General features: G+C 41.1%; 2 protein-coding genes across 2 annotated transcripts; both read left to right on the top strand.

Moving 5' to 3' along the window:
* Positions 1 to 734: 734 nt before the first annotated feature.
* LOC111952977 (parathyroid hormone-related protein-like) lies at positions 735 to 4,207 on the top strand. The gene is made up of 3 exons (XM_023972026.3): positions 735 to 1,182; positions 1,708 to 1,829; positions 2,943 to 4,207. The coding sequence occupies exons 2-3, from the start codon at positions 1,723 to 1,725 to the stop codon at positions 3,397 to 3,399; spliced, it is 564 nt and encodes a 187-aa protein (XP_023827794.1). The 5' UTR covers positions 735 to 1,182; positions 1,708 to 1,722; the 3' UTR covers positions 3,400 to 4,207.
* A 576-nt stretch (positions 4,208 to 4,783) lies between these two features.
* LOC111952247 (galanin receptor 2a) lies at positions 4,784 to 9,431 on the top strand. The gene is made up of 5 exons (XM_023970789.2): positions 4,784 to 4,807; positions 7,360 to 7,568; positions 8,086 to 8,380; positions 8,627 to 8,814; positions 8,925 to 9,431. Exons 1-5 carry the CDS (start codon positions 4,784 to 4,786, stop codon positions 9,151 to 9,153), a joined length of 945 nt encoding a protein of 314 aa, XP_023826557.1. The 3' UTR covers positions 9,154 to 9,431.
* Positions 9,432 to 11,501: the final 2,070 nt, after the last annotated feature.

The raw sequence follows: 11,501 nt of genomic DNA, 5'->3' as shown, positions 1-11,501 counted from the left end.
CTTGTGGTCTACTCTACGGAATAAAGACAAGATACCTCCTTGGCCACTGTGACCATTATGGGGCAGTCTGGTTTACTGACATAAAGGCCTGTAGTCAGATGTAGTGTGTGGTTGGGTTTCTCTGAGGTTACGGTCATGTTCCCAGGGGACGGTGGTGAGGGCCTGAGGCCTGTTTGTTTACCTCGGAAGCCAAGGGGGGCTCCCGCATGGGGGCTTCTGTTGTTGCACCCGATACCTGTCTTTTTTAATTACATCATGAGATGACATGTCACTATGAACAAATGCAACAGTGTCATCAGAATCCATTATATTACATACTGGTTACCAACTATTTAGCCAAGTATTTAGATAATAAGGGACAGAGATGACAAGAGTTTTGAAGTCCACCTTTTTAAAATGCCATAATGCTGTCATGTAACACAGTTACACCAGTGAACTCTTCTGCTGTTAATATCTTCTATTCTTTGTTACGAGTGTTGCATGATCGCCACCTTCTTGTCAGTTCTGGTCTGTTTGTGTGTGTGGTAGAGTGTGTTTATGTGAGAGAAAGTGAGAGTGAATGTGTGTGTGTCTGTGTATGGGGGTGTCAGGAGGTCTGGACCGAGATGGGCAGGGGCAAGGGCAGTGTTTGCAGCTTTATACACTGAGGAGCACTCTCACATACACACGCTCACACACACGGTCGCTTGGAGTGGTCAGGCAATGCAGCAGCATGCTTCACACTTTCTCACCTCCCCTGCTCCTGATCGAGCCTTACAGACATGATGCTGCAGGAGAGCACTTCACAAGATTGTTACAGGAGCTATCAGCATAAGAGAAGCTGATGTGCTGCAGTCTGTGCCTCACATTTGGCTTCATATTCCCTCTCCTTTTTCATTGGGATTTGAGATAAATAACTAACTAAATATACATGCGGTATCGGGAGATCTCTGGCTGGACCTGTCTCAAGGGGGTTTCCCCATGTTACCCTCTTGTCTCTCGCTAATGGACAGACAGATTTTTTAAAGTCTGACTCTGAACCAAATAGAATTTGGCAGAATAAATGTGAGTTTGTTCTTTTTATATATATTGTAGAGATCTCTTTTTGGGATCTTGGAAAGTTTGAAAGATATCTCTTTTGGGGAATTTGTGGACTTAAACCAAACCTTTTTGTGGATAACTTGTTTTGGGAATCTACTCCATGTAAGTATTTTTGTATTGTGTGTATTTGGAAGTACCAGAAAAGCCTATCTCTGTGCTTCAATGGATTCTTTACTTGCACGATATTTCTGTTGTTGATATTTCAGTATTTTTCTTGGTATTTCAGTATAACCAGGTGGTCTTGTGCAGTAGATACAAATTATGTCAGGCGAAAGGAATCAAAGGGGGCTCAGAAAGTAGTCGAGTTTGTCAGCAACTGTATCTATGCTGCCAAGTAAAACCACTAGATAAGTGGCAGTAAGGTAAGCTGCAAACCTCCAAGGACCTACTGTACCACCTACAGTACCTCATTAAACCTTGTTCTTCAATGTGTGTATCTTCAATGTATTAGATCTCAATGAAATAGGCATTGCATCTTCCATTTCAATGTTTTTATTGTTGTTTTCAATGCAAGTTTGCAGGTGGTCATTTTCAATTAAAACATTATTAATAAACCATGCTATGTACATAGTTCCTGGCGAATTGCGATACAATGAATGACAGAACGTTGTCTGTTGGGTGTTCCAGAGTTACTGTTCCAGAATGCTGTGTTCCAGAGGCATGTTCCAGCAGTTGAGTCTAGTTGTGTTCCTGCTGTGCTCCCCAGTGCCTCTCTACGGAAGACCCATCGATGCTCTCACTAACAGAATGTAAGTCTATGTTGAATAGCCAAGACACACACAAAAAAAATTGTTTTATGCACCAACTAAGAAACCATTTGGTATAGCATCATGGTTTTCCATTGTTGAATGTTGAATAGCACCGGAAAAGACTGGTCATGATGGCAGTATATCAATCAAAGGTAACATGTAAACCATGATCACTTGAATCACATCTAAGGTTGATTTACAGTATACAGTACACAGTTTGCTCAATCTGCTGTTTGATGATTTGAGAAAAGAGGTCTAGATATTCGGAAAAGTATACCGTGGTATCGATGTAGAAATAGATGTCAATGGTAGAAATAATGATAACCTAAAATCAAAAGTAACTACAGATAAAACTACATACTACAGTACTAAGTTTTGTAGTTATGTTACATTTAGTTTTATGCTGAAGTTATATAGAATAAACCAGCAAAAATGGGTCAAATGTAAATATTTTTGACCAGCATCCATTTGTGTTTTCTCATGTAAAACATTGTTCGCCTTTAATAAAGAACATAGATTTGCATTACACCTACAAAACATCTGTCAAACTCAGCCCTGTGCATGGCAAGGTTTTGATTGACTTTTGTGGCCCAGGTGACATGCTTTGTGGTTGAATATGTGGCTTGTTAGCTTATGTTTCTCCTGTACATTTTGTGGTGGTCAGATGACTTCACACAGCATTCATACAGTAACATGGATAGCCTTGAGCTCTCCCAGGCACTACATGTCTTTGTTTATGCTGCCACCTACTGAGATCTACTGGAACATGACCTTGGCTGTCATTCAACTATCAACACCTCACAAGTAGGTTTAGTCGGTCACTATACTGTCGGTTTATACTGTACGAGACTGTATGAGAAAGTGATAGGTTGTTTGGAGATAGATCAGGAGAGGATAGTGGTGGACTACTCTCTTAAAGAGTAGTTCAAGGTTGTTGTGTTTTTTAATGAAAAGAGCCTGTGTTACCGCTTGGCCACAGGCTCTGCACCACTATGGAGCTCCTGATGCGGTATGGCAGAAAGATACAATTTTTCTTTACCATCTACTCTTACAAAGAGAGTGAGTCCAGTTTAAACGCTCATTGACAATCTCCTTCTCCTCTCCCCCCTTCAGGAGGAGGTCAGTGAGCCACGCCCAGTTGATGCACGACAAGGGGCGGTCTCTGGAAGAGTTCAAGAGACGCCTCTGGCTCCAGGGGCTGCTCGATAAAGTCCACACAGCCGACAGCGAGCGAGCCCCGCCTCCCCAGAGTAGGAACAACGCCAACGGGGGCCACATCACCTTCAGTGGGAGCGCCCTACGCCCCCCCAAACCCCCCGGAGGGACCAAGAACCTCCCTCTGAGTTTCCAGCTGGGAGGGGAGGTGGGCAACCTCCCCCAGGAGACCAACAAGTCTGTGGCCTACAAGGACCAGCCGCTGAAGGTGTCCACCAAGAGGAAAAAGAAGGTGAAGGGAGAGAGAGGGAGACGGAGGGAGAGCGAGAAGAGGAGGCGGCGGGCTCGCGACACAACCATTGTCGTGACATGGGAGACACATAGGGAGCCACAGAGGACGCTAGATATTGGGTGACAGACAGACAGACCACATCATGTAGCCTTTGGGCRGTGCTGAACAAATAACTCTGACAGACAGAGAAGTTCCAGCAGGACTGATTGAGATCTCAAAGACTCTCAACCAAATGACTGAAACAGTCTCCCCATACCATAGTGGACATTGTTCTTTGCCTTTCTTGTTTTAATCAGCTGCTTTTTCTTTTTTCTTTTGCCTTGCTATAAAGTACTTTTATATATCCAGAGATCAGAGGTGTTTTCATACTTTATAATAACACATATTACTTTTGTATTCGTATTTATTAGGTGAATAATATGCAGATCTTGAGATATGTCAAATGACAAACTATGCTTTACTCCTTCTCCTTTATTATCCTTTAATTAGTAAGAAAACGATGTACGACAGGTGCCTTTCAGGGGCTGATCACACACTCATCCAACCAGATGCCCGTATGTAAAGTAGAGCGCAGGCTACGCGGTAAACGTTACGCATAAAACATTTGTTAACTATACATACTTAAATTCACAAAATTAGGGAGGATTATTCTTTTTAATGCTTGGTGGCTCTTGTGAATATTTTTTTTTATCTGTAGTTAGCATCCATAACAAATATTTCTACCATAATTTATTTCATTTGAACTGTGTATTTATTTTTGTGAATGTATTACGGTGCTGCTGACTTTCGGTCATTTTATAATAACAATATAATGCACTTTAGATATAACGGTGATATCCTTATGTTTTTGTTAAGATACATAAGTGTTCTCCTTTGTGGTTGATTTTTGTTGTGAAAAATGTTCCTTCCTTCCTGTTGATAAATGCTTCATTTTTATTAGTATTTATTTTGTTTTCTTCCATTYATAGTATTGCCCATTATCATCTCATTGACTTGTATGTCATTGGATTGTTCCATCAAACTCCCTCGCTCCAATTATGGTGCTCTCAGTGCAAGTGCAAGTTTAAGCACTTGCACTGAGAGCACCATCATTTCAACAACAACAAAAAAATCTAACAATTAAAGCTTCATGAATACTTTGTGTTCTCTCTACAGACGATRTAGGTCCAATGAAATACTGTACCATACCATTTTCTTATATAAATTCAATTATTGCCCCAATGAGTTGAACTTAGAGTCACTGTAGCCTACCACCAATGAGAAAGTCATCAATATAGCCTATTTGTTGACTATTCAGCATGAACAAAAGACCTTATAAGGTTGTTAAAGTCACACTAGAGGACCATGTGGTGTGTTTTAACAGTCTCTGACTGAATGGACGTGTCCCAAATGGCACCCTATTCCCTATATAGTGCACTACTTTTTTAAATATATATATATAKTGCACTACTTTTGATCAAAATTAGTGCACTATGTAGGGAATAGGGTGCCATTTGGGTAAGACACTATGGACCTGCTGGGAGGGGAGAGAGTAAATGCACCAGGCAGCAGCGTCAGTACTGTAGCTACATCCTGTCCTAAGAGCCGGTACTGAGGCCATTAGCCAGAGCCAGAGTCATAAACACAGTGGAATGGCCTGATAAAGACCCCATCAGAAGACTGGCGTTCCACACTACTGTGCTGAAGAAATCAATGTAACAATGGAAAAGGCATTAATAACTCACTGAGAGAGAGGGGAGAGAGAGAGAGAGGGGAGGGAGAGGGTGGGAGACAATCAACGGAAAACAATACACGGAAAGGAAAGTGGAACGTTTTCTTTTGAGAGTAGGGTCTGTTTGCATGGAGGTTAAATATGCTGAACATAACACATACTGTATGGAAACCCACACAGAACACACACCAATAAAATATGGATTCTCTTTCTCTAATGTCTACGTTTTACTCATATGAAAGGTCAGAAAAGGTCTGTGACAGGTTTTTCACTTCTTGTAATAAACCCACACACTTCCATTCAGAAGCTACTGTATGTACATTACATAATAATAACCATTGGATTTGCCAAAAACACATTCTCTAGAAAACTATAAGATACAACACAACACAGACAACATGAATGAACATAGCCATACACCTCAGTCCTTCAAAAACTGTAACTGTGCTAAATTCAGAGTCAGATGTGAGTACTCTCCCTTTAAACTCATYCAACCAGAATCAATTGGACCTGAGTGAGTGATGTTTGCCATTCTCCATAGCAAACAAAAACTAAGAGTCATAGACTTCACATGCAAGACACTTTTAACAGTTTTCATTATGGGGATACTCTAAAATTCAAAGAATGGCTTACGGATTTACCCATGACGGAGAATACTTCTGTTTATCTTGGTACACATGATAATACTTCACTCAATAACCCAAGAGTATGGTAAGTAACACACAGGGCTAAAAAGGGTCATCCAAATAATTATTTCAGGTACAGAGCAAGTCAGTTGTAATCCAGTAGTAGGTACACTTTTTAAATACAATAATAACGCTATAATAATAATTGTGTTAGCTATTTGTGGTTATAAAATCTAGATGAAGCTTGATGTATATGTATGTAATGTAAATGTATATAAAACTCAGTGGCGGTAATGCCGTTTAATATTAGGACAACATTTTTTTTTTTGGGGGGGGGGGGGGGTATGGCCTTATTTCTATTACTGTCAATCATATTCCATCCACCCAGCTCAATGTAACATCAACCTAGCCTACAAATGAAAGTTTATAATGCACAGGCCGAAGACAAATTGAAGTAATCAACGTGATCCAATAGCGCCTTGCTCACTCTTGCCTGCATCTAGCTGATCGGGGGGGTAATCATTTGTCCAAAAAGAAAAACAAGAGTTTCTATTGGACAAATTCAGGTAAGTCCCTCCCCGTTTCATTCTGTTTGCTTCCGTTGAAGAAATGTTTTGCAACAGAATCGGCTAAATAAATACACCCCTGACCACCCGCACACACAGTTCACTTTCATAAACAGCATCATCACTTTGCACGTTGTATAATTCCTTTCTCGCATCTACGCGCTGTCCTCCTCTCACCTTTCCCCTTCACTTGTAGGCTTCAGAGCAAAACATAACAGCAGTCTGTGACCAGGCRCAAAAACCTCCAAGCCAAACCTTCATATCATAACCGCTAACCACTACACAGCCTACTTCGATGTCACCGTATTAACGTTATAGTCAACAAACTAGAACTAACGAGTTAGTAAACCCACAATCCAATCCATGTGTAGAATCACGGAGTACAGTGTACAGCAAGCAGTTTAACAGTTGGAAGAGTTGCAGTGTTGGATAGCCTTAGCCAGCTARCTAGCTAGCTAACATAAATAGCATTCCTCTCTGAGTCAGGTTGTTGAGTAGGCTAAATTAGCTGCATTAGCTAAGTGAAAGGTAAACTAAGAAAATAGTTAGCTCTTTCTCTCTCGCTCTCTCTGCTGGTTCTCCTTAATTGTTCAAAATGGTTCAACTATTGTCTTTCTCTCTCATTGAGTCAGCTACTCACCACACATCATGCACTGCAGTGCTAGCTAGCTGTAGTTTATGCTTTCAGTACATGATTCAGTCTCTGATTCTTTTATTGGATGTGCTCAGTTCATATTGCAAGAGTTTTGAGGACGTTCTCCGGAGGTCACCATAATTACTGTGTAAGTCTATGAAAGGGGTGAAAACCATGAGCCTCCTAGGTTTTTGTATTGAAGTCAATGTACCCAGAGGAGGATGGAAAATAGCTGTCCTCCAGGCTACACCATGGTGCTACCCTAGAGGGTGTTGTTGAGGCTACTGTAGACCTTCATTGCAAAACAGTGTGTTTTAATCAGTTATTTGGTGACATTTGAATATATTTTATGTTTCACTATTTGTATTTTTATGAAATTCCCTGACTAGGACGGTCCTCCCCTTCCTCCCCTAAAGAGCCTCCACTGATAAAAAGTGGATTGGCAAATTTGATATAAATTAAACTATATTGAAACGTTTCTAATAACTGAGATTATCTAACCGTTTTGAGATTGAGATTATATCTAAATCTTTGCTCACACAACAGGCTGTCCCCAACACGTTCTCCCTGATCTTTGCCTGTACCTGCGGGTTGATCCTGGGCATCGGTTTCTGTGCCAACCTACTGGTGTTCTCTCTGTTCGCCAAGTACAACACCCTGAGGAAGAACTGTCTGGACATCCTGCTGCTCAGCATGGCTCTGGCAGACTTCCTCACCCTGCTGCTCATCCCCTTCACTCTGCACTCTGCCGTCAGGTAGGTTAGAGGTTAGAGATCAGAGATCCTGGCTCTGGCAGACTTCCTCACCCTGCTGCTCATCCCCTTCCCCTTGCACTCTGCTGTCAGGTAGGTTAGAGGTTAGAGCATGGCCCTGGCAAACTTCCTCACTCTGGTGCTGATACCATTCACCTTGCACTCTGTTGTCAGGTAGCAAACCTCTTCTCGGGGACCCCTATCTGTGCCATGTATTTAATCTATTAAAGACCTAGCACACCTGATTCACCTTGTGGTCTAATTATCACACCCTTGACTAGTTGAATCAGTTGTGCTAGTTTACTCAACTGGCAGGTAGCCTAGCCAATAGCCATAGAGGTTAGAGGGGCCACTGGACCTGCAGTGTTGTCAGCAGATCAAAACCCAGGTTTGACAAACAGAAMAATCTTGTGGGATATGAGCACTGTGTTTGTTTCTGAGGCTTTGGTATAAAAGCAGAAGCAGGATTACCATCTCTCTGTGACAATAATCTTTCGTCATCTCCTATCTTCTTCTTCAGCTACTCGTGGCCGCTGGGGGACACCTCCTGCAAGGTGTACCAGTTCTTTCTGGCCTTCTCSCTGGCAGCCAGCACCTACAGCCTGTGTGCCGTGTCCATGACACGCGCCATGATCATCACCAACCCCTACCACCCTCCTACCATGGACCTGGTGGTCCTGATGTTCGTCTTGGTCTGGGCATCAGCCTTCTTCATCAGCCTGCCTCTGAGGATCTTCGCCACCAAAGAGAGCCTGGGCCCCGGCTTGGGTAATTTTACATTCTGCCTGCCCACCATACAGGAACACCACTATCAGGTAACAATGGCTTGGTCTGAAATTGTACTCTGTTTGCTATATAGTGCACATCTTTTGACCTGGTGTACTAGAGGGAATAGGGTGCCATTTGAGATGCACAAARGGTATTATGTTTAGTTAAAATAATGTCACTGGAAGTAACCAGGTCTGTACATTTTTTTACTGTTACTTTCATGTGCTAAAAGAAAATGGTGTCCAATTAATGTGAGAAAACACAACATTTTTAATCCATTCATCCTCCACCAGGTGGTCCTCAGCCAGTTCATGCTCTACTACTTTGTCCCTATGCTGGTGATTGCCTTCAACTACGTCCGGTTGGCCTGCTTCCTCCACAAGAGCCCAGTCATGTCTGTGGCCAGTGCCCGCAACACACGCCGAGCCTCCTTTATGGTGTTCCTGGCGGCCGGGACCTTCTCCATCTGCTGGCTTCCCGGGTATGATGATGATGATGATGAAGATGATGATGACTTTATTGTATACGTTAGGGATATTCTAACACTTCTTCTAGTTTATACCCCTTCTCCTGACTCGTCTTCATTATTAGGTACATCCTGGAGCTGTGTGTGTACCTTGGGCTCTACCGCCACGGCCAGTCCTGGGAGATGTTCTACTTCATCTGCACCGTGCTCCAGTACCTCCATCCCTGTGTTAACCCCGTGCTCTATGTGCTGCTGTCCAAGAGGTACCGCCACCGCAGGAGTGCCTGGTTGTTTAACTGCAACAGGAATAGGGTGCAGCCGCAGGTTGTCAGCATCACTACAGAGACTATGTAGACACACTGGTCACGAGGGGAGCTGGCTTTGCTTTGACATGGTGGAAAGCCTAATCTCGCCACCCAGGACGAAATATTGTGTGCGTATTATTGCATGATGTTGATACAGTCTGAATATGAATACAGCACATTACATTGCAGTGCAGTACATTAGCTCACATTCATCGGTGAGGTTCCTGATGCAGTCTTTTTGTGTTGGTGTTTTACCGATCTGTTTATTTTAGTTTGTACAGTTACTTTCCGCTTCTTCTTCTTGTGTTTCATTCTTGGCGGAACAGATTGAAATGTACTGTATTGCAGGATAAAAAGGGAGTAAAATGTTATTGTTTTAATGTTAAAATTGTTGTATTGTCTGTTGTCTGACATTTTGTACTTTGTCATTTAGGACATTAAAAAAAATGGAATTGAAATTCCATTGTGTTCAAACAATCAGGTATTTTTTTTAACATTAATTAGATTAATGAATTAAAACTTTTTCCCAAAAAAACATTTCAATTMATTTTATGATTGATTTTCAGATGTTTTTTATGCTGAAATTACTTTTCGAAAACAACGAGATCTGGGACCAGACTATTGAATTCCCCAGCTAGTGTAACAGTGTATTACATTGTTAAATTCCTGCATAAAAATGGGTATTATGCCACCTCCTGGTAGCTTAGTGTGTTTACATTGTCTAACACACTCTGTGATAAAGGTATGGGATTCTGGGTAACCCATAGCAGATTTATGGAGAATTGCTGTGGGTGAGTTGAAAATTGAATGGTCCCGGGATAGAAATGTAAAAGGTTGACATTACATCATAAAATCCACATTTTACACCGKACATTAACAATTTATGTTATTAGTAACAACTGTTGTTGGTTTGGCGTCTAATAAGCCACTCTTTATATGTTATTTGCCGAATCTCAATTTTCCAGTTGGATTTTATGCTAGCTAAAGTTCCCTCTGAAGTTGGAAGCTAACTCAAAAATGCATGTTCTTTAGGAGTGCTATTTATACCCCGTCGACTAATGATCATTCATCTATACTGTGTGTGTCCCATCATTGCAGGTAATTTATGACATGTGTAAAGAATATGTTTTCTAAACTCATAAGCACCAGCCAGCGTATTAACCTGGTTTTGTTAGTTTTGGAAAATATGTGGCACATTCTAAGTGTATTATATTTCTTCGCCACGAGAGTGTGACATTGAGTAATTTCGGGATAATTTGATATATTTTGAATACTTAAAATAGATAGTTTATTCTGATGTTATAAATATCAGATTACACATGGAAACAATGTATTTATTTGTATTAAATTAGGAATGATTGGAAATTGTTATCCACTATACAATCACAATGACTTAGATTTTATTTTTTGTTAGTATGTCAGACAGCAGATTTATGGAGAATTGCTGTGGGAGTGCTATTTATATCCTGTCGAGTAATGATTGCAGCTTTGGAAATAAATGTACAATCGTCCATTGCTCCTTCCTGTGTTGACTCACTGACTTGAGATATGGGACCAGGAAGGTYACATTAGCATATAACATTCTGAGAACCATTAGTTTCTTAGAGCTTGGTGAGAGTGTGGTTGACCTATGGTTATTTTGCATACAACCTTCCCACACCTTTCTGGTAATGATGCAAAACAGTTGCTTGGCTTTGRAACATTCTCAGAAAATGTAAGCAACTTAAAAAAATATATTTAGTTGGTATTTCATTACTTTAACAGAACGTTTCCTTATAGTTCACATCTAATTCTAGGAATGTTCTCCAACTGGTTTGACATTGGGAATGCTCTGAAATTGTTCCAAGAACATTAAGATACAACAATCTTCTGTAGGAATTTCAGTACTTCAGCATAACATTTCCAAAAGGTTTACTCATGGTACTATTTAAAGTCACATTCTCAAATTGTTCCGAGAACGTTAAAACTTTCCATAAAAACCAAAAGAGAACGTTTTAAGAATGTTATTTAAAAATGTATACATTCCATTCTCAAGCATCAACAAAGCTCTCTCTATTAGGGATGCATGATATATCGGTGAACATATCGGAATCGGCTGATATTAGCTAAAAATGCCAACATCGGTATCGGCGCAATGTCTAGTTTAACGCCAAAGTTGAAAAATGTTGCGCTACACGTGCAACACAACATCCTTAACCTAGCCCACAATGTATGCTGTGTGGATCAAACAGTCAACAAGTTGAGCAGTCATTTGAAAGAGTAAGAACATTTCAGTGAGACAACTCAAAAGTGAAACCCATTAAAGCCAAGATAACGGAATTCATTGCCCCTGACAATCAACTGTTCTGTTGGCTTTCGCTGACTGGTCGAGCGGACCGAGTTATGTCTTGTGAAGCT

The sequence above is a fragment of the Salvelinus sp. IW2-2015 genome, linkage group LG26 (genome assembly GCF_002910315.2).
Source record: "Salvelinus sp. IW2-2015 linkage group LG26, ASM291031v2, whole genome shotgun sequence".
Taxonomy (NCBI): Eukaryota; Metazoa; Chordata; class Actinopteri; order Salmoniformes; family Salmonidae; genus Salvelinus; species Salvelinus sp. IW2-2015.
This window is presented reverse-complemented; position numbering and strand designations above follow the sequence as displayed.